Consider the following 23775-nt stretch of genomic DNA (forward strand, 5'->3'; position numbering starts at 1 on the left):
CGCTCAGACGCCTGCGGTGTGGTTCAGTGGTTTATTTTCTCTAGCACACAGCAATACAGTAACAGCTACAGTAACCATATATACACACACCAAAAACGTACTTTAAATTAAAAAAAAAAAAACAAACAAGCAAAGGAAAACAACCCGCATTCCATTAAAACATCTTTTTGTATTCTGCTCATGGAAAACAGAACGACCCTGTTTTTCCACAGAGATTTTAACTGCACTGGTGTCTCAGTTCAGGCAGCAGGAGAACCTCTGAATTCTTGTTCAGCCTTTGAATTCACAGCCTGGGCTGTGTTTTATATAAACATAAAAGAGCCGTATTCCCACAACACACGTGGCATCACATTTGGGCACAAAGGATGCAGAGAAACCGTACCAGCACCTGATCCCCACAGGCCAGGCAGGGGAGAACTTGGAGAACCTCCACACCTTTGACTCCTGCTGCCCAAAGTAACATGACACCTCTTCTCTGCAAATACGGGCCAAAACCATTAGAAGAGTATGTTAGGAAAAAACCCAAACCAATATTGATTCCAGCATTGTTTGCCTATTCTGTTTACCCGCATCTAGCACAGGCACTAAAGGCAGCTGTAACAGCATAAAAATTAAGGTCTGTACCATTATTAAGCTACAGATGGATACAAAAAGCAGACACTTGCATTTATTATCCAGAGTAGCCAAGCACGTTAAAAACTGCTGCAGAAAAATATGCACATAAAAATAAAGGGCTACTTAGAGGCTCTGCCCCACCAGTTTGCCAAACCTTGAGTATTTGCAACACGAGTACTCTGCAACAGTTGCAGACTCTACTTTGTAAGGCCAACAAAGACAACAACAAAACCAACCAACTCAAAACAAAACAAAAAATAATAATCTACATTTTATCATCCTGCTGATACAAAACTACAGCAAGTTTTAGTCTGCCACCTTCTCAGTTATCAGTTTGGACAGCTGCCTGTCATGGATGTTTCTCCATCAGTGATTAAAGAACACTGAATGGGTGACATATGCTTGTGTACAGGGTAGAGACATTTCTACCCACATGCTCTAAAAGCAAATAATTATTTTGATTCTTAAATTAGCAATGGGTTTTGATATGTGGATATTTTAATGTCAGTCAAGTACATCAAACACCAGCTAAGAACCCACTGGAAACACTGAAATTTGTAGATTTTTCTCCATCATTTAGTCATTAATCTTAAAATCTCTTTAACAGTAGGTTACCTGCCCACTTCCTGTGTCATATCCAGATAAGAGAAATCCAGCTGAACTGGCAGCTATTATGGCTGTAGACTAACAGAAACCAACAATGAAAAATTCAAAGAAAACTGAGCTCATCCAAGTCTGAAATCCTCCAGGACAACAGAGATGCCCGATTTCTGTAGCAGCCAGGATTGCAGTGCAGAAAGTGGATGAAGTGCACTGTATTTATGGAGTTTTCCCACACCACAGGTAAACACCATGCCTAAGCCCTAAAAAGCCAGCTAGGACACAGGGATGCATTAGGAGAGCTGAAGGAAATACACCTTTCTCAACCCCTGGCTTCAAAGAAGGCACAGAATAGGATTTCATCACTGTGAGCAGAAAAGTAAATCTCAATCTTGCTCACCTGAGGAAAGGCTGAAGAAGGAAAAGCTAATAGTCCATTGGCTGCAAAAACTCACATGATACTCATTTCTCAACTCCTAAAAGACCCTAAAACCTCTCAATTAGTTGAAAATATCTATTTCTGAGGTGATAGAATGGTTTCTGGCTTTCATTGTATGACAGACCAACAAACTGTTTTAGCCTGTCATACACAGTATGATCAAATATTTCTCTTGTTCAAGCTTTTTATTCAGCTGATGATTTGAAGCAGTGGATCAGAAATAGGTTTCTAATTATTTTATTTCTGGGATTTTTAAAGCTAGCTAGTAAGAGAGCATAATTCTGTTATTTATTCATCATTAAACAACTTTGACATGTTCACCTTCCCTGCAAATGCAGAATTTATTTTGCTATTGGTTTTTTTCAACCTTCTTCTTTTAGTGACATTCAGGGTGGTTAAACATATAAAGACTGTAGGCTTAAACTACGTACTAAGTATACACTTATTATCTTTAACACCTTGCTTCTCTAGATATGCTACCAAAGCAATTTCCTTATTTTGGATTTCTCGGCTTTAGTTCCTGCAAAAAAACATAGCACACGTTTTTGTGCAATCACACTGAACTAGAAGCAGGCAGCTCTCCCATTCGGCTCATTTTCCTGAAGTAAATCAACACTTTACTTCAGGAAGCTTTTGTAGGAAATGACTGTTTATCTCAGCCTGTAGCACTCCTCCCCCTTGATATCAAACAGGCTTTAATACCTTTGTCACTTCAGGCAGTGTAAGTGGGATACAGCACTGCTTTTAAAGTATTTTTGAGGGAATTCATGTATCTTAAAGCTTTGGCAATTTTAAGAGCTAGACTTTTGTTACTGATTTGAGAAACCAGTGAAGAGCAACTCCTATCAGAATGGATAAAACAAGTCAAACAACTGATGTAACACTTGGTTTTACACCTATTTGTTTGGAGTAGAAACCAACTGGAATATGACACAGGAATCCACAAGCTACTGAGAGAACCAGCACCACCACAAAGGACAGAATGAACTTATCTGCCTTCCCATATACACCAGCTGGATGCAGAAGAGATGAGTTTTTACCAATAAACACACGCTAACCATTATATGTCTTGTTCTTGTTTTACTTTGCTCACTGTGTTTTGTATCCACTGATTTTAATTGTGCTAAAATGAAAACCACTGTTGTTTTACCTCTTTAAACCAGCAAAACCACTGAAGTAAAAAAACATCACTTATAATTACATACAGTAAATAAATTCAGTAAAAAAAACAACCTAACCCCTCAAACAATACAGACAATAAAAATAATATAGATTTGGCCATGTTTTACTAAGTACCACTTTCCAAGTACCATAAGCAATGCTAAATCCCAAGTAGAAAAAACACAATTAAAAACAAACAAACAAAACCCCAACAAACCCCAAACTTTACAGTATTCCTTTCTATCAGGCAAGAAGGGAGGGAAGTACACAACAACAAAGCACACCAACAAAAATATCTAGTCTATATCAAATGTACCTTTCCAATAAGGAAATTTGTAGAAAAAAAACCCTACCACTTATAATTTAATACCAATGTGTCTTCCTGGCAACCAGGATTACAAGTTTATGCTGAATACAATCTTATGTTCAAATACTGAGATAAGCAGCATTATCCCAAAACCCAGGAGAATCCCAGCATTCTGTAACAGGAAGTATCCCCACCGGCTACATCCATGGTCACTGGCATCATTGTGGAGCATTTCAGGTACCTAAAAAAACAAGAAGGTGTTAAATACCTTCAAAAGAAACAGTTGCTTCAAATCATTAATTCTTAAGCTGTGTTTTACAAAATTCAAATAGGTCTAGGCACTTACCATATCCACAAGAGCCACATACATGAACAAGCCAGCAGTAAGTGCAAATATCCACATTGAAACATTGTCTGCATAATGGCCAATAAGGATCCCAGTGGCCATACCAAGATAGGCCAGCATAGCTGACAGAGCGTTATAAAGCACAGCTTGCTTCACAGTCATACCAGCTTTTAGAAGGACAGCAAAATCTCCTATAACAGGGGAAAAAAGAAACAAAATGAAGTTTTCATTCTTGGGTAAGTACTGCAGTGTTGTCTTATTTACAGTTCTCTTTCTTACAGGATTACTAAACTACTTTTATGCTGTTGTTTGACTTATTTTTTTTCCTTCATAAAATCAGAAATCACTGAGGGACAGAAACTTAAAGGGTGCACATGAACAACACAGCAGCAGATACTGTTAAGTTTATAACATTTAAGTCTTCGCATTTTTGAAAGAAGAAGCTTTTTGCTGAATCACTGAACATCCTGACTTGGAAAGGAGCCACAAGGATCATCAAGTCCAACCCCTGGCCCTGCACAGGACAGCCCCAAGATCACACCATGTACCTGAGAGCACTGTCCATACACTCCTTGAAAGCTTAGCCTTGGTGCTGTGACCACTTCCCTGGGGAGACTGGTCCAGTGCCCAAACACCCTCTGGGTGAAAAACCTTTTCCCAATATCCAACCTAAACCTCCCCTGACACAACTTCAGGCCATTCCCTTGGATCCTGTCACAGGACAGAAGAGATCACTGCCTGCCCCTTGTCTTCCCCTCACAAGAAAGCTGTAGACTGCAATGAGGTCTCCCCTCAGTCTCCTCCAGGCTGAACAGACCAAGTGACCTCAGCTGCTCCTCAAATGGGTTCCCCTCAAGGCCCTTCACCATCTTTGTACCCCTCCTTTGATGGTCTTTAATAGCTTCATATCCTCAAACAGTTTGAATTTAAACCACCACTCAAATGCTGCAGTACCTGATATGCCCGAGTGCTCCTAAGTAAAATATTCCCACGCAATTGCATATTCAATTTATTATCTGAAACCTCTCTTTGTACTTTTAATCTGTTTTATAAATTTAAAATAATTTCTTTATTTATTTCTGTAAATGATCCTTAACATCTTATTTTTACTTGAAGGAATGATAAGACCACCAGCCAGAAACAGATTTTCTGTAATTCAGAACATATTTTTTCTAAACCAGAGTAATATAAGCTTATTATTTGAAAATAAAATTGATTCTTTATAAGTTATCTCCAGTTAAAGTAAACAGAAGTGATTTTTAAAGCTGATTTGAGTAATTTGTTACAACAGCTTTTCCTATAAGCTATTACAATTAAGATGAACTGGTATATTAAAAACATTGCTTAGCAGTAACAACAATGATACAATTTTATTCCCAGCCAACCTCAACTAGTCACATTTGTTTCGAATTTCCTATGCTGCTTCATGTCATCTGGTATTGAAAATATTTCCTATCAAGTTTTCTGTTCTGATTAAAGTAGTATGATTTAAATTTTAAGAGATTTTTCTTATTTCTAAAACCAACAGAACAGTTGAATCTAAAATTATCAGGTTCATACAATGAATTAATTTCTTGTATCTGAACTAACAACATTTAGTACATGTAATTAATGCAAGCTCCATGATTAGTAGGAACAAGGCTCAGTTTCTCCCAACCCATAAAATCAGATACGTTTTCTCCATAATAACACATTTCTGTATAACTTTACTGTACAAATATATCAAACTGTTAATATAGAGAGAATATAATGTTTACATAAACTGGTTTACAAGCTCTATTAAATGATACTGAATGTTCTCCCCTCTGGGGAATTAAACCTTAAAAAAAGTGAAAGAAAACTCTTCTTTCTTCATTCTATACACCAAGTGTGACTGTGACCATGACAGCTGAGAAATAAACACCAGTTGCACATCCAAAATGATCTGACAACTGGAAAGATCAGCTTTGTCTCGAGTTCAACTAAGCACATCCATCGTGTTCTCACCAGCTGCCCTTCTAAAGGGCCAAATACCGAACTCATATTGTAAGACACGACAATAATCTCTCATGGGACCGCACACGAATTTAAATCACTTGAGCTTGAAAGAAAAACTGTTTCCAGACAGATTTCCAAGTAGTTTCAAGTTTAATTTAGAGCTACAGCAGTTCTTTGCAAGACTAAATGAAAAAGCAGCAAATGTTATGTGGAAAGTACTTTGACTAATCGTGACCTTCCTTTTAGCAGCACAAGCACGAGCATAAAATTAAGGAGAGATGTGAGAAAAGCAAATTCTGTCATGCATCCTCCTGCAATTCACAATTTATGTTATACATAAGGAGAATAAAAACTACAACTACAGTAGACAAAAAAAACTGTAACTGCAAGAGACGGTTTTAAAAGAAGTAGCTGAAATATTTAGATTTTAAAACTACTAATTCAATTAAGACATGGTTAAAATCTTTAAGTAAATCAGAAGTATCCTGGAATAGACAACCTGACAGATAAAGCTGTCTGATCAATTTTATTCTCCCACATGCACCTGTAAGCACATACACATCCAGCATATGGAAATTCTGGGTTCTTACCTAGCTCATGAGGTAATTCATGGCAAAATACAGCCACAGAAGTGCTTAAACCACTAGATAACCCTTCAGTAAAGGCTGCTCCTATGAAGAGACAGGGAGAAAAAAAAAAACATTACTAGATATTCAGACATCAAGTGCAGAAGCATTGTTCTATGTGCTTGTGTTACGTTAGGACATATATTTCACTCAATTTTTTTTTTTTGTGGAAGCATTTAAACTTTAACTGAACAGTTGTTTATGATTCGTGTGTCGCAAAATTCTTCTTCAGAATTTTCCTATTAAAGTAAACCATATTTCACTACCTTATTTCTGAACTAAGCCAAATACATGCCAACATTCCAACAACACAATCCTTCCCAAAAAATGCAATAAATGGAAATACCATCCAAAAATACTTCTTTTTAAAGATACAAAGGGAACAAAGCAGTTCAACTGCACCTGAGTCACACTCCTTAAGAAAGGAAAGTCAAGACAACAATGCAGAGAGGTTATGAAATCAACAGGGACAGATGGCTTCTAAGCAGCTTGCTTTAGGGTAAATACCACAGCAGGTTGCTTTTAAGGGAAAAAATCCCCAAATCCACAAAAACCCCTTAAACTAGTCCTATAGTCCTCATCTTTCTTGTCTTCTCTGCTCCTCCTGTTGCTTGCCATTTTTCTTGTTTGGCAGCAGCTCGGGAGGACGCAGCATGCTGCAGAGCTGCACCACAGCTGACACATGGCATGTCAGGTCCCCAGCTGCATGAAGAGTCTCTCCAAGGGTGCAGAGCCAGATCCAGCTTCCTCTTCAGCTGCTACCAGGAGCCTGTCAGACAACCACATGCTGCCAATAAGCAGTCAAAGAGGTACAAAGCCATGCCACAGTGGCTGGCACACAAGGGACCCAGGAGTACTGCTCCCAGGGGAAGCACTATAATTGCAATGACTCCACTGGAGACAATCCCTTCTTTTCCCTGGGGAAGCTACATGCTGACCTAACTCCTGGGGGAGACACGGCTATTCAGGTCTTCAAGTGCAAGAAATGACCGATGCTCCTCCCTGAAGTGATGATGACAGCAGCCACGTTATATCTGGGATGCGTGCTGCAGTATCCAGGCAAGAGGACGCAGGACATAGCAAGCAGGCACCTTTGTGGTAACAAACAGGATCGAGAGGGTCTTCAGAAAAGGTTCTGCAGAGGTAAAAGCCCAAGCCCATCAGATTAAAGAGGAAGGCAAACTAAAGCAGCACTGGAACAAGAAACATGAACTCTGAGATGAGCAACATTTGAAAACAGTGAAATATCTTCTGTTCCCACTTGCAGCTACTGATCTGAAGAACATGGTCATGACCCTGGCAGCAATGAGAGGATAAGCAAGCCCTGCCTTGCCCAGCAGTTCAGTACATCATATTAGAAGTATAAAAAGAAAGGAAATTTTTTTTTTTTTTTTTTTTTAGTGATAGGAGATTCCCTCCCATGCAGGACAAAGACATATCTCCTGACCTGTTGCCAAGGAAAGTCCATGAGACTGCCTGAATGATGCTGTGGAGACACCACCAAAGCTGGTCGAGACTGTCACGGATAGATACCAACTGCCTACAGGGACAGAATACAATTCACTCTGGGGTTTTTTTGGCTACCTCCATAAAGGGATTCCTTGTTCCATTATAAAAGTATGTGTGAATTGTGGTTCCATGTGTCTATTCAGTCTCTTGGTCAATCAGAGTAACACTAGGAATAAGGTTACAAAAGGAAAGGTGGTGGATAAGCCTGCCTATGAACACAGGACATCACCATTCACAGAGAGTCTTCAGCTGTGGAAGTAACAGTACTGGGCACACAAACCAGGATGTCCCTTAATTGTATTGGTAATGGTTTCCTACTATAGGAATACAAAAGGCAGCCTTGCAAATTGACCTTCTGTTTAAAAACAAGGATAAACTGATGGCAAATACAGCAAAAAATGACATCTTGTGAGCATGAGGTAACTGAGTTCAGGACACAGGAGGAGACTGGAAGAGGAAGAAGCAAAATTAGGACTCCAGGCTTCAATGAAGCAGATTTTGATTTATTTAAGGTATTGCAGGGCAGGGAATCGGTCAAAAGAGATAATGTGCCCAGAAGAGATGGCCAGTTTGTATATTACAGAGATGCAAAAGCCAACAAGCCTGCTTGTGCAAGAACACTTGCAGAAGATGTGCCCAGCTAAGCAGTGTGTCCTAGTAAATTAGGATTCAAAAAGGAAGCACACAAGAAATAGGAACAAAGACAGGCAACAAAGAAGCTAAAAGCAGTGGAACAAAAGGGAGGAAGACCAAAGCCCAGCTTGATCTAAAACTAACAAGACTCCAAGGATAACAAGAAACAGTTCTACAAGAATGTTAGCTGAGAAAAAACATTCATGAAAAATTCACATATATGAGGAAGGGAAAGAAGCAGTAGACATAATGAGGCAAAACACCAGCACAGCCTTCATCTCAGTCTTTGTCAACAAAGCCAGATCCCAGCTCCATTCCAGAAAGAAAGAGACAGCAAACCACAGGAGCAACAGTTCAGAGAAATGCAGAAAAACCTGAAAATGCTCAGATACATCCCAGGATGGGACTCACCTGAGGGCACTGACAGACATTAGTGTGACTCAAGAGCTGCTTTTGATCATGTGTGGAAAACCATGGCTATAGAAGGCCCCACTGGAACTCTGGGAAAAGGATAACATTATTCCCATCTTTAAGAAAGGACTCAGGAGTGGTCAGTGTCATTTCAGTTCCTGAAAAGATCATGTGGATTATCCTCTTGAAATCCCTCTCCAAAAGCTGCATCCAGCTTGAGGAAATAATTGATCATATAGATGGTGAATACAACTGAACTTTAGTAGGATTTCTGACACTATCTCCTATAGCTGTCTTATCTGGGCAAAGAGGATATATGGGCTTGCACTGACTGACTGGACTTCTGGACTAATAGGGCCTGGTGGATTTCATCAGGACAAAAACTACAACCCATTTTCTTCAGTATCTTCACTAATGATCTGGATAAAACAGATGGCACTAACAGCAAATTTAGGGGAAAGCAGGGAGAATGTAAGGCCTGAGGTGAAACACCAAGCACTAGAGCTTTAGACAAGACCATAGCAAACTTAATTATTATAAAGTTCAAAGAGAAAAAGTAAGAAGTAATTAAAGTACAAGCTCAAATATCAAGAATATCTATTTTTATTTTTTCACCGCTAAAAAGAAGTCCTGAAATGTTAACAGACTCGGGATGAAATTAATATGTCTGGTATTATCCCCTCTCAAGACACTGATTTATCTTAAAATATACCTTTAAGACATGATTTCTCTCAAAAGCTGAAGAAAAAAATATCTATGCAAGACTAGTATAAAAATAGCGTTCTGCATTTTACTTATTTAGTTGTAATTACACATAAAAGTTCAAATCACAGATGATCCTTTTGCACAAATGAGTCAGATGCAACAGTTCCACGCCTTAATAAAAAAATAAGCACTTTTAAATCTTGTTCCTACATAATTAGCACAACAGATTTGAGGAAAAAAGTAACTGATGGAACTTATGAATAACAAATCACATGAAGTGAATGAACTCAAATGAAGGGTTATGCTGGCTAAAGTTATCTTTACAGAAGCGTTCACATCTTCTTTAAAATACAGATTAACTACTACACAAGCAGCATTGGCATTTTCACAACACCATCAAATTGATAATAATTCTTTTAAGCACATACAGAACTGAAAGAAACCCATATTTTCATTAGTTTGAACAAGCTACACAGCAGGACTTCTGAAAGCTATTGCTCTCACTTGCTCAATAAGCCTTTATTAACCTTTCTCGTACTTTTCCCTTCATAACTATAAAGTCATAGCTCCTTCCCAAATCTCCCTAATGCCAAGAGGTAATTGATTCTGTGTCATTTGTATGCAAATCTTCCTTCTACCACATTTTTCACTACTGATCCGCTCAAAAATTTACATTTCATGCTTCAACTTTCATCAAAAATGAGATTAAATCAGAAAGTCTCTTTTCACATTACACTTTGAATTGACTGAATCTGAACAACTGCAAATATTGCTGTGAGAAATAGTTATTATTTGGTTTCCTCTTCAAACAAGAACGAATTTTTTCTACAATAAAATTTACAGAAAGACTGATACTGCTGAACTGCCTCCAGTATGCTAAACAGCCTGGAAATAAATCCAATACCTGTAAAGATTAGTCTTGCATACAATAGTCAAGATCAGGAAAGATTAGCGTAAGTACTGAAGATTATTGATTTGACTTCACTTTCTGTAACTTACTTTAACCTTTTAAATTCAATATACCTGCAATCTAGTTCTCCTTCTAGGAAAAACATGAGAGAGTTCCCAAATATGACCTTCCAGACAGAAGTCCAAAACAAAATATTCAATCAGCTATTTTTGTGATAAAGAAATATTTTCACTGAAGTATTATCAAAAAAGATTGAGCAACTACATGCATTAAGGGAAAAACAGGGGCATGAACTAAGCAGAAACAAGAACTTAAATGTTTTGCTTACAAGTAAAATAACTGTTTCTACCTGTTCAATTTTTTAAAAAATGGACTATTATGCTCAACTTTAGGAACAAAATTTTGAGTATAGTATGACCACTGTTTCAGAAAACAAAATTTTCAGGCTAAAACAGATTGAAACCAGGGCCTCATCTCCCTATCCATCAGTGCTCTGGAGGAACACTGATGTGTAACCAGGGCACAGTACAGGCAGGGAGGCAGATATGCCAAGTATAGAACCTGACCTTGCTGCATCACAAGAGAAGATGAAAGAGAGAAAGAAGTAAAGAAGCCAACAGTACCAGTGCCTGATGGAAGTGAAAAAATACAATTACTTCGTATGTGACAAAAAATACAAGCTTGTCCTAAAAACTAAAATCCTAACATTTTAAAAAACTGCCTGAGCACTAGTAGGTACTGAAATACAAATTCAATCTTAAATATTTTTTATAAGCCTAGCTTTAGTTCTGAAACATGTTAGCTTTAACTCTACAAAAGCAGAAAATGAAGCCCAGTTTATAGATTTTCTTAAGAAACACAGCTGCAATCAACTAATTTCTGTTTCATATATCACTTACCTGCAAGTTATTAAGCTGGAGATTTTTCATACTTACTAAGATGATGCTCTCAGAAAAAGGTTTAGACTTCAAAGATCCTCTGCTAATTAGCTACATCACTAACAGAGCTAAGAGACAGCTAGAAGACTTAACTGCCTTCACATCCAAGGCTGCAGCATCCGAGTTAGCACTTACCAATTGCCAGTCCATCACTAAAATTGTGTAGTCCATCTCCCATGATCACCATCCAGGCCAGAGTTGCTATCCCCGCATCCTTCAGCTCTTCACGCGAGTAGCGCTGGCTGTGACTGTGGGGATGATGGTTCTGGTGGTGATGGTGGTGCAGAATGTGATGGTAGTCATGGTGATGGTGACTTAGATGATCTGTCTGTCCTAGAGTATCGTGCAAGTGAGAATGGCATTTGTTTCTACAGCCCCTGGACACATATTCATTGTCAACCTCCTCTTGATGAGAATGAGCTATCATCACTTCTTCTTCCTCTTGTACAGTTGGCTGCTGAGAAATGAAGGTTGATGGATCTTGAGAGTCTGTCCCTAGATAGCCCTCAGGTCCTGTTACAAAAAGTACAATGAGTACAATGTTACATATTTTAAAAATCACCTAGGAAGCAAAGATACAATAAACAGTTCAGCTATGTGAAGCAGTAAAGAAGTTTAGAAATTGAGACTGATATCCTGATATCAATCCCAGGATTGGATTGATACAATCCTATTTCTTGAACCAGAAGATTTTTTTAAAATGTTTCCACAACTTATTCAGATTTTACAGATAACTCCCAACAAGGAAAACTTTTAGTTTCCATCTCCGACTGCTGAAACAGCCCTTACATTATGGACACAAATGCTTCCTAAAAGGCAAAAATCTTTTCATCTAAGACTCCCTCCAATTTAAACACAACAGTAAAAAGCTCCAAGTCCCAGTTTCACAGCATGAAGACTGTTAGTTCAATTGCTTCAGAAAAACCAAGTATCTGAAAAGCATGCGCCATTTAGTAATCTCAGGGCTGAAGAAGGATTCAGAAGAAGATTATGTTATAGATAATTTTGGAAACTGCTACATTTCAAAAAAAATACAGACACTTGAGTTTAACACCTGGAAAATAAACACTAAAAAACAAAGTCATCAATACAGACCATTAAATACCCTAATATAAACACTGCTGACGCACCACAGTTGGTTCTTTTAACTAATTGCTGAAATTTGATGAATTCTGCCTCTGCAATTAAATTAATAAATTTTTTTTCCTACATTACAGACAAGTATTTTATTAGTTATAAAATTACCCCGAAAAACAGAATATCTCTTTTGGCAACAGCTAACAAGTAACTAGTCTGGTGTGTTTTAGCTCAAAGCATGATCTTGGGGATAACATGGTCATTTGTACTCTGAATGCTGAACTTCAAGTATTGTCTAGAATTTTGTAATATTACCTTTATAAATAATCAAATTAACAAAACCCAGAAATATAAATTATGAGTCATGGATACAACATCTAGCAATCTAAAGAGAAATGTACAAAGTGTAGCTGTACTGCAACTTTCACAGAATGACTTCAACTTCTGCTGTTAAATCCAGAATTAAAAGGCTTAAAAGTTCCAAAACTGTGGATTCACTACTTCTAACCCATTGATCCTTTTCAAAAAAAAGCAGCAAATACACCTAGTGCTCCAAATATCAGCAGACAGACAGGTTTTGCTTTGAAAATAATTCAAATAGGCAGCAATCCAACCTACATTAAGAAGCTGATCTAGGAGCTGCCAGCAATCAGGTGTTTTTTAAACAGTGCTGCCACAAAGAAACAACTGTGTGATATTAATGAGACTTACGATCATCCGTATCCAACTTCTCTTCATTTGCTGAAAACTTCTTACTTTCTCCATCATCTTCATTTTTTTTCTTATTCCAAAAGAAAATACTGCAGTTATGAATATTTTACTTACTTTTCAGGATATACATGAGCAACATTATATTCACAACAGTTATGCAGCCTGCACAGAAAGAGGACAACACGGAAGCCATATAAAGAGCATAGAAGAGGAAAATTAGAAACTCACTAAAGTAAGATGACAAAGGCTCCTCAGGCTCCATAGGAGGGAAGATAAAACAAAACTAAAAATACCACAAACAAACCAATCAACCCACACACAAATGCCCTACATTTTTGACAAGAAACAAGCAGAAGGTTTTCATCTGAGAAGTGAAATGCATCAAGTGGTGACTAATTTATTCTGCTAATTCTTTTCTATCATAATGTCAATATAATGTTTTTTAATAACGTACAGAAGGAAAACCAAATAAGATCCCTCCTCCTTGCCCACTAAAGTCTGTATGATTTATGATCAGTGACTCAACATCTAGGAAGGCATAATTAGTCTAACAGGAAATCCATTCCTTGTGGCTGGGAGGAGACAAAATTCCTGCTTTGCTTGAAACTCTTCATGTTCTTTCCTGTCAAACAAATTTAACTAGAGATAGGGAAATCTCACAGTTTAGCTTCAGTATAAACCACACTAACCCAACCTCCCATGATCAAAGAGCTTACGTAGCCTCTTCCCTGTGACTACTGCCTTAATGACCAATTTAATGAGAAAACTAAACAGAGATTATCAGTCTCTGAGGTAGCCTAGCAATTAGCTATTTTTAAACTAAGTAATTGGTATTTATTAACTTCCTTCAAGCAAGGCTTAGGATTTGTTGGAACCAGATGACCTTTAAGATACCTTCCAACTCAAACCACTCCATGATTCTATTGTATCACGAACTTCTTTTTCTTCTGTTTAATTTTTCTTACTGAATCAATTTTGATATCATTCTTTATTCCTGGCTACACAGGTCATTAAAGAACTGTTATAAGTAATTGGCAAGTTACCAACACTAATGACCTGCCAAAATTCAGTTTTTTACCTTGCACATAAAAACCAGCATAACAATCTGAGAGCTGTGTTTTTGGGGGACAGAAGGGAAAGCACCAAGGGGCTTGGCAGACTGCGTTTCCTCATGGAATGCTATTCCATAAAGTCACTTTCTAGAGCATACTTGGATGCTTATTTATGTACGCGCTTACTGCCAACCCTTACCTGTCTGTGCAAGTGCCCTCCTCAACAGCAAAACAGTAACTGTACAAGGCAAACTTACTGCATCCAGGATTGGAATTAAAATAATAATAAAACCAGCTAAGATAGTTATAAATGCCTCAAGATGTCAGAAGGAAGTCAGTAATGAAGTGAGTTCTTAAATCACTCTGTTAAAACTGAAGATGCAACTGCATATTTTCTTATTAAACAGTTCACTGTAATGTCAAACCCTGTACTATATTGTCTGGTTATGGAAATAGCAAAGAGCCCTTAATAAAAAGTTTAGAAGTGTATGTGTCCCTAATAAAAATGACATTCTAACACAAATCCAGTCAGCCATTGCTATTAAATCGAAAGATATATGATATTCATGGAAGCTTTTATAATAAGTGTTTTCAGAAATGAGCATGTAATATAATAGAGCTTCAGAGTAATAGTCTTCCTACCTTTTTCTTCTTGTCTTTAAATTGTTTTATTAAAGTGATCAAATGCTCCACTAGAAACATGAAGTACAAGCCTCCAAGTGCTGTAAGTCCTTTCCATGTAGAATCCAGGTAAGCACTCTCCTCTGTACCTTGAAAAACAAGATGTTTGTACATAGAGCCCTTATGATCAAGCAGAGGCTTTTCGTGGTGATGGTGATGGTTTCCATGAGACTAAGGGGAGAACAAAAAGGAGAAAGTTGTCATATTCAAAAGAACCATAATGTAAGAAAAATATAAAGTATTCTTCACATCATTTTCCTCGTGTCTGGAGTCCAGACTTGGCAATTTTCACAGGGCGAATGCTCTGCTTACAGACTCAAACAATTAAAAAGGAATCTGTTGATTGGAAATTTTTTCATAGGAAGAAACATTGCAAGGACTGAGAACAAGCCTGGCACTGGTCCACTCACTGAAGCTGCACGGACGCTGCTTAATCCAAGGCGTACATCTGCCCCCACACAAACTCCTGGCACCATCAAGGAACCCACATTTTAAGCAGCGGTCACAGCCAGCACACCAGTTAGCTTCCTATGCAGGAAAGCTCATAGATGTCAAACAATTCTTTCTACAAGGAAGTTGGCTGCAATTTCTTTCTTTAATGGAAGTCTGACATTTTTCCTCTCCTTACTGGGTACAGGTATGATCAGAAATAAAAAACCTTTTTGCACATCTCATTCACACATGTTTTGATTTACATAACCTTACACAGCAAATGCAAAATTAACTGAAAGGAAAAAGAACCACCTGGTGGATTATAGGCAGGATTGGGAAACCACAGAATCTGCAGTCACTTTTATCCATTTTATTTGAAAGCTGAAACAAGCTACTTTTGGGAGGGGAGAATGTCTATTTAAGAACTTCAGGAAAGATAGCAATTTAGCAATCATATTCCCATTTCATTGTCCCTATTACATAATAGCAATTCCAAAATCTATCAAGTAGTATTTTCCCCAGGACTTCAGAAATTATGGATTCTGGTAAAAAAAAAAAAAAAAAAAAAAAAGAAAAATCACAAAGCCATCAACATAAGTAGCTTGTAACAAAAAATAGTTGATTATTTATTTCACATTTAAAGTCTTCAGTGAGCAATTTCCAATATCTCTAAAGTCCATTAAACTGGGGAAAAAACAGGTGGCAGCACTGCAATAAACCACTAAGAAAATTTATGCAAAATTCTTGCATTCAAGGAACAATAAAAGGACCTGGCAGCACATATGACTAAGAACAGGAGAGTGGGATAATGCTATGAAGCTCTTGAACTTTTAAAGACTGTGAAATTATTAATGCAGATGTTCCAAATGGAAAACCATCAAACAACCTGCATAACAGGGTTGAGAAATGACTCATCAAATGGGTACGAACTAATAGGGCACTAATACATACAGCTACTAAGTTCTCCGCTTTGAGATAATGAATGAAAGAATAATTAATACTTACATGTGGAAGGAGGTGTAAGAAAGCATCTCCACTCAAGGTCCCCACAGCCAATGCCACAAGAAAACTCAGAAGAAATTTGAAAAATACTCGATTCATCAGTGGTACCAATATAACACCCAGCAAGGAAAGAAAGCTGATGACGGAGATGGATATAAAGCCACCAATCCAAGCTGGCAAAAAAAATAAAATAGTAACAACGATAATTAACAGCTGTACATGATTTTGTTTGCTTAACAATTTTGTTATCAAACACACCTGATCATTCAATTAATCAGATGTTAACAAAAGGTATGCCACAAAGATTTTTCTCTTATCTTGTTGAAGTGCCAAAAGAAAATGACACTTCTTACAACTATGAAATAGGTTTCTTGGATTTATAACCAACATAAACACTTTTCCATTAAGCTTCGATGTTACAAAAAAAAACAAAAAACAAAACCAAAAAAAAACCACCAGCCTACCTATTTGCAGAGAATAACTTTTTGGAGGAGTTTCAGCTTTTTCACTAGTAGCATGGACTATGCAGTACTTGCCATCAATCTGGTTAATAAGAGCTGGACAGAGATAACTAAATTCTGTAGCAGTCAACAATACTTGAGTGCCTATTCCATGCGACTGCATCAGTTTGGATGCATTGGAGCACTGTGGAAAGAGACACGTTAAAGATTAACCAGAAACAAAATACCACGATCCATCTTAAAAGGACTGCACATCCCATCTTAATTGAAATGCAGTAGCACCACATGAAAGCAGCTACATCAACATAACTCAAAAACTGTTAACAAACCCAGTGAGTAAAAAATGTACTTCCACCCTAATCCTGCCTCAGAAAGTTGGTTTGGGAGTCTGGGTAGATGACATGTAATTATTCTCAGCACAAATTGGTCAGATGCTTTGATGTACAAATAGAAAAAGCCTAACGCTTTTCAGTCAGTTTTAAAGGCCACATAAGGAAGCATTAACAAGGTCAAATGCCGTTTTGTAGCACTAACTGCTGTACATCATCTTATAGAAAGCATGTTGCACATACTCTCCCTCGAGTAAATAGCTTCCCACTGTACAACCTACAAAGTCTCAGTGGGTTTAAAGAACAGTAGTACTTCTGCTTCAACAGTGCAGAACACAGCAACAACTTGTGAACTCAGCACCCACCATCACATGCCACACAACACCAACTCAGAGTTACCTGGCATGGCTGCAAACATTGCAAGATCCTGCTTGCTTTTTAAAGCCTTTAATAGAAAAGGATCTGACTGTTTAAGAAAAATGTCTACAACACAGATATACTCTTTATCAGTGCTAATTTTACACTATTTAAAGTAACATGTGACATTTTGCCACAATCCTTTTCAGAGTTGTTAACATCCCGTTGTTAGATGGGGAGGGGAAGGTGTTAAGAGGAGGACGGTTAGACACTATCACAATGTGAGACAGCTTTCGTAAGAATCACAGTACCTTAATTGGACTTTTTTACTCCATTAATAGGAAAACAAGACAGATTCCAGATCTAAGGCAGATCTGCAAGTTTAAAACTGTAGCTGCTTTTCAGGTTTAGTAACTATTTAATATTTAGTAGCAGTTAAATATATAAATCATAAATGCATTAAACCAAGTGTACATTTATACTTAATTTTCCTCTGAGCTTGTGAACACAACACCATATTCCCTCAAAATGTTAAGTTCCAAGGAAAGTTGTTTGCATGCATTTGCCTATGGGTATTGTTACAGCACAAAACCTGCACCCAGGTAAACAATAAGCATCTGAAAAGTAAGCCATGACAATATTCCTGATGGATCTGGATTCCTGAGAACACAACAGAACCAGCCTCACCTCTTGAATGTTTTGTTTTTTCAGTTTAGAATAGAGGTAGCTCCCTCTCTCCAACTCCTTTGGAGAAGCACGAGATTCGTTTGCCTTTGTGGCACCCAGCCAGGTGGCATTGCGGCCCCCTGTGACATTAGCGGCACCAGGGCCAGCTGCGCCCACTCGAACGACTGTCTTGACTTCTCCAGGCTGCACGCTCTGGAGCTCGGCGTGGCCGCCTGCGATGACGGACGCCGTGATCTCATGGAGCGCGTTCTTGCTGCGCACAAAGTTCTGCTGCCGTTCCACGCTCTCGGCTTTATGAGGCTCCTTCGCGTGGCTGTTCCTGTGGTCTTTGCTAGCATCAGATTCGTGGCTTGGACAAGCAGTCTTCTCAGAGCTTTTACTCAATGAAACATGATTATGATGAGAGTGATGGTCGTGGTCATGGTCGTGATGGTCATGATTGTGGTCGTGATCATGGTCATGATCGTGGCTTATTTTAATCCTCTTCATTTTATCTATACCTATGTTCTGTAGCAGTTTTCTAAACCCATCAATTGACAGAGAGTTGTTTTCTCCATAACGATTAAAAAGTTCTTGAAGGTGCAACTTCTGTATTAGTCCTGCCAAGTCAGTATTAACACCCACTGTCTTTTCTGGAAAAGCTCTCTCTGATGTATGCACAACAGTAGCTGTCTCCACCCCATGATGATAACTTTCACACAGCAGTATGGAAAATGATACAAGAAAAATAACTGATAGCGTACTTTCCATTGCAGTTCCTTTTCAGCAGTGAAAATAATCTGGAAAAAGAAGAAAATGTAAATGGTTTGCACAAAACCAATCACCTTATCCTCCATAATACACAAAAAAAAACACCACAACAAACAAAACCAAACCCTACTGGAAGTATCAGTGCAGCAAGAGACATTTAAATTTCTTACACATTCAGCACTTTTCCCAGATGTGTTGCCTCAGGCAACAGAAGAAGCTGAATACCACAGTGAGGTCACTGGCCATGAACACCTCCCCAGGTGCCAGCTTGCCTTTGTTTAGCTCTTGCTTTGCTTCCATTGCTATCATGGGCTATACAATGAGAGCCCTCAAGGGTGCACCAAGTAAGTTCTAGGTTAGGATTTTCTCGTGCTTAAAAGAAGCCCTGTAATTTCTGTCTGAGCAATGAATAAGTCGTATAAACTACACGATCCTGCTTAAAAATCGAAATTCCCAACACTTCGTCACTGAATTTCCCAGAGCTTTTGGCAAACCAGCTGGGCAAGTCTTTCCAGCACTCCACAAAAATCTGGCTTTTTATGCAGTCACGTTCTGCCTTTGTTTTAACATCAGTGTCGCACGGCTCCTTTCACCAGGCAGGCAGGCCATTGCCGTGGACCACATGCTCTCAAGTGTGAGCGCTTGTGTGCTTCATTCCATAAAATTCCAGCAGGGCTGCGAATTAACTGCTATGGAGACTGCGTGCAAGGCTGTGCCGCCTCAGTCCTTTTCCAGGGCGATGAGGAGAACCTCCAAAATATTTCCAAAAATATCAGTCAGCCCGGAAAACCCCACACCGCCGCTGGAAAGAGAGGAGGGGATCTCCTCATTGTCGGTAAGTAATTGAAAGAGGAGTGCCAAGAGAATGGATCCCGGCTGTCTCGGTGGTGCCCTGCAACAGGACAAGAGGCAAGGCGCAGAAACTAATGCACAGGGAGCGGCCCCGGAGTATGAGGACGAACTTAACTGCGCGGGTGACCGAGCACTGGAACAGACTGTCCAGAGAGGGAGCGGACTCTCCCTCACTGGAATAATTCAGGGACCGTCTGAACGCAATCCTGTGCCACGTGCTCTGGGATGACCCTCCTGGAGCAGGGCGGCTGGACCACACGCTCCACCGTGCTCCCTCCCAGCCTGTCCCACTCCGTGACTCCGTGAGCCGCAGAAGCCGCTCAGCACCCGCAGCACCCGCAGCCCCCGCTGCCACCCCGCACCGGCGGAGGCGGCCCCGGCCGCCCGCGCTGCCCTGAGCGCGGCCCAGGCACGGCACACAGCACACAGCGCACCACGAGAGGCCGCCGCAGGAAGAGGGGCGAGGAGGGGGAGGAAAAGAAGCCCGAGGTTACCTCTCTCAGCGCCGGGCCGGGCTGAGCCGCACCACCGCCGCTGCCCGCCCGCGCCGGCCGCGCCGCGCCCCTTCGCTTCCCTTTCCTTTTCCGGGTGCGGCGGCCCGCGGGGGCGGGGCCGCCTCACGTGGGGCCCGAGCGGCCGCGACCGCGACCGGGCTGCCCCGGAGCCTGTCAGGGCCGTCCCGCCGCTCCTGTCCGCGACCTGGGCACGGGGCAGTCAGCGGCAAGGAGGAGCTGCCCCGGAGCCTGTCAGGGCCGTCCCACCGCTCCTGTCCGCCACCAGGGCCCGGGGCAGTCAGCACCAAGGAGGAGCTGGCCCGGGAGGAAGGTTGGATCCCGAGAGGCGCCCTGCTTCAGAAAACACCGGCGCTTGGATTTAGGACTAAACGGGAAGTGTGAATAATCCCCAAAGAGTTAAAAGGATGGGAGTCAGAGAGGTCTTTTCCTCGCAGGAAACACGAGTCATTCAGGGCTGGCAGCGGTGGGTGATGGCGCTAGGTGTGGTAGCATTCCCTGAAGGCTTGGAAAGGGTTTTGTACAAGGTCTTAAACAGAATGTGTATGTGGGCAGCCAGGGCCAGCACTGTGCTGTCCGGCTGTGGACACAGGGTGAATGGCCGGGATGTCGCCTTTCCACGGCATCCACAGGGCCTTGGCGGCGAGCACTGTTTGTTCAGACCTGTCATTATAACTAATGATCTGGCAAAAGATCACTCTGTGCAGGAGTGGACAAATAGACAGTAAGAAAGTACTGAGATCACCGTGGAGAAAGGCTTGAAACTTGCTAAAAACATTTTGCTTCTTTCTGAAAAAGCATACTGTATTTTTCAAATGTTGCTTTGCTGTACCACTTAACTGGTCATGAGCCCTTCACCACTCTGAGTCCCAGGCATAGGGTCTCTTACACTTCTTTTTTCTTTCTCCAACATTTCCACAGTTTTTCTCTCTATCACCACATGATTAATATTAGTTACCTAATATTAGGTAAAGTGAGTGCAGTTGTGCTTACCCATGCCCACTGCCTGTGAATTTGGCCTCTCTTGTGTGATCAGTTGCCAAGGTTTTTCAGCTTGCTAGAGTGTGCGGGCAGCACTGAATCCTGCCCTAGTATCTGGCTTTACTGATGACTTCTGAATGCTATGACAGTGACTTAAACTTAACAATCAAGCCATTCTCAGCCATCTTCCTCCTGCTGCCTGCACTCCTGACACTGCCACCTTGCTCACCAGCCAGGAGGTGACAGATGTCTCTTCTTTACGTCTAATACCTCCCACTTGCGGACTGAATTAAACCTCTTTGTTCCTGCGTTCAACTGACTGAAGGACAGAAGGGAAGTATGTGTTGTGAACAGCTTCAGAAATAGAGAACAACACATCAGAAGGTTATGGATTTGTTCCACGCACTCACTTTTGAAGTATTCTGTCAATCCTGCTCTTTTTTTTTTTTTCCCGAAGGAAGAGGGGGAAGCTATAAATGCAGGAGTGGGTGGGGTTGGTGTGTTTGGATCTTTTTTTGTTTAATGCTAATTCATTTTGCATGAATACTATTTACCACATGCCTTTCTATAATTTCAGTGACACAACATTTATGTCTAAGATGCTAATGTTAGGCATTTGCTCGTGGATTGTTTTCTTTTTTTAATCTTTTGAAATTACAGCTGCTACATGATGCAGCCTCTTTTTCTAGCCTCTTGCATGCCTCAACTGTCTTTGTTTCATTGTGTCAAATCTGGAGTTTCCCCTCACATCTTTTCAAGGTCATTTACAAACCTAAATATCGGAGCTTAGGTCACACAGAACTGGCCTTCAGTGGTCTTTATATTTTTTATTTAATTTGAGTACTTAACACAAATCAACTAGGCAAAAAAAGAATCCACTACAGTAAAAAAAATTCACCTAAAACACTTATTTGCAGTAAAATTTGAGGTCAGGTCTATTTTACCTGAACTGATCTCAGTATGTTTATCTTATGGTAAAATTAAAGTACAATAATATTTTTTCCCATTCTGTTATTTAGTGTTTTAGTCTGAATACATATCCAGCCGTGGGCTCTGCATTAGTTGTGATTACATAAAACAAAGGTCTTGGTGACCCTTGTGGATGGCTTAATGCGTGTATATAAATCTCTCAGCCTGTGGACAAATGGGAACCATTAATTAGAGAATTGGTGGAAAGCAAACCAGGAAGCAGCTTGATCGCTGTCTTAGTCCATCATGGAACTTCATCTTAATACAGCCTATACCTCCAGGCCTGCGCTAAAAAAAGTGCATGTTTGGAATTGAAATTATTGTCTTCATTAGGACTTTTTTTTTTGTTCATTTATTTTCAGGAGGTGACAGCCTTTTCAGCATGGAAAAATGGATTAGGAAGAAGAAGATGGAAATGAAAAAGCTTGTGAAATAATACCACATTTAACTGATGTGATTGGTGTTGCCCAAAAATGCCTTGATTGCTGTGCTGAGTGTGTGCCAGTGCAAATGCCTCAAGACTTACTAGTTGGGAATCAGTAAGGAGCTGGCTGTTGGTGCAGTTCCAGTCTCTTAGCAAGGCTTTATCACAGTGCCTTGTGTGAGCTCAACATTATGCACTTAATGGAGGTGATGATAGGGAAGTGGGCCTGAGCATGATGCTGGGAATCACCCTTAAGTGGTCCTTCTAAGCTTCTACCTCTAAAAGTTTCTTGAGATTTGGAAAGTTTATTTCCTTGCCTTTTAAATTTTTATGGAGAACATCAGTATCTTTGATTAGAGATAATAAATGTTTTATAAAATAAATGAAAACTCTGAAAGTTAAAAAATTTGGTTTTAGTTTAAACTGCAAAGTTGTTAGCATAGAATTTCTGGACAGCTGAAACCTCACACAAAACTCCCATCTTTTTCTTTAAAATCTCCAGTACTCCTTATATTCTATTAACAACACTTCACAGTTGTAAAGAAATCCCTGAATCAGGAATTCCTTGTTACTGTTCCAGTAGGGTCCTCCTTTCAGTACTATGCAGAACAAGAAGTTGTCAATTGCATATTTGATGTTGTTGTATTCTAAGTCCTAAAGATGCCTTTTAATGTGGCAATGTCCTTTGTTTTTGTGTGTGTTCTGTGGTGGTTTGCAAAATCCTTAGAATTCTGTCTGTAAAAAAAAAAAATTAAAAATATTGGTGTTACTGGTTATGTCTTCCAAATGGCTACAGATTTTCTGAAACCTATAACTGAGTTTTGGAGGGGAGTTTTGTTTTGTTTTGATTTGTTTTAATTAGCATAAATACATGACATTAATTTCTTAAGTTAAAAAAAAAAAGAATATATATATATCCTTACGTCAAATTCTCCACAACCTTCTCCTGTGCTCCTTTCTTTCTTTAGTGACTCATCCTCATGTCAGCAAATTCTTTTCTGAAGACCTCTCTGAAATAGAGAGGTTTTGTCTGAAGAAATAATTATCTGGAAGTTTCACAGCAAGAGCATTGGATCCTTTTGTCTGTGCTTAGCTGCACAGATGTCTGGGGAAGTGCTAACTGCCAGGGTGGGGCTTTGACTTGTATCATACATTTTCTTACAAATCATGGCTATAGATATGACCTGCTTGCAAGTAATTTCTGAAGAATAAGCCCTAAAGTGATGGAAATAGTAAAGAATAGAAATAAAATATTAAAGTTATGCTATTATCCCCTGCAGAGGATCTTTTGCCTTTGGCCTGATCCATCAGTTATTGAAGT

The 23775-nt window shown here is 39.6% G+C and overlaps 1 protein-coding gene and 1 non-coding gene across 3 annotated transcripts; one reads left to right on the forward strand and one right to left on the reverse strand.

The window, feature by feature from the left end:
* Nucleotides 1-19: 19 nt before the first annotated feature.
* Nucleotides 20-20199, reverse strand: SLC39A6 (solute carrier family 39 member 6). Its single transcript, XM_030265829.4, has 10 exons — nt 20063-20199; nt 17967-18745; nt 16597-16777; nt 16136-16305; nt 14660-14869; nt 12966-13035; nt 11313-11690; nt 6036-6116; nt 3469-3659; nt 20-3363 (listed from the first exon to the last, which is right to left on the reverse strand). The coding sequence occupies exons 2-10, from the start codon at nt 18714-18716 to the stop codon at nt 3211-3213; spliced, it is 2184 nt and encodes a 727-aa protein (XP_030121689.4). The 5' UTR covers nt 18717-18745; nt 20063-20199; the 3' UTR covers nt 20-3210.
* Nucleotides 20200-20885: 686 nt separating this feature from the next.
* LOC121469261 (uncharacterized) lies at nt 20886-23230 on the forward strand. 2 transcript variants are annotated; one of them, XR_012054038.1, is made up of 2 exons: nt 20886-21478; nt 22393-23230. It is a non-coding gene; the product is annotated as an uncharacterized protein (transcript). The 2 variants fall into 2 exon arrangements; XR_012054037.1 differs by having other exon boundaries at nt 20886-21445.
* The last annotated feature ends 545 nt before the right edge of the window (nt 23231-23775 follow it).

Source organism: Taeniopygia guttata, chromosome 2, assembly GCF_048771995.1.
Source record: "Taeniopygia guttata chromosome 2, bTaeGut7.mat, whole genome shotgun sequence".
NCBI classification, from domain to species: Eukaryota; Metazoa; Chordata; class Aves; order Passeriformes; family Estrildidae; genus Taeniopygia; species Taeniopygia guttata.

Excerpts from the sequence above, each read along its gene's own strand:
- SLC39A6 (XM_030265829.4), bottom strand. The coding sequence starts at position 18,716 with ATGGAAAGTACGCTATCAGTTATTTTTCTTGTATCATTTTCCATACTG. Across the intron at positions 16,778-17,966 it reads AAAAACAAAACATTCAAGAG|TGCTCCAATGCATCCAAACT; the intron begins GTGAGGCTGGTT and ends CTCTTTCCACAG. Across the intron at positions 14,870-16,135 it reads TCTTACACCTCCTTCCACAT|TCTCATGGAAACCATCACCA; the intron begins GTAAGTATTAAT and ends TTCTCCCCTTAG.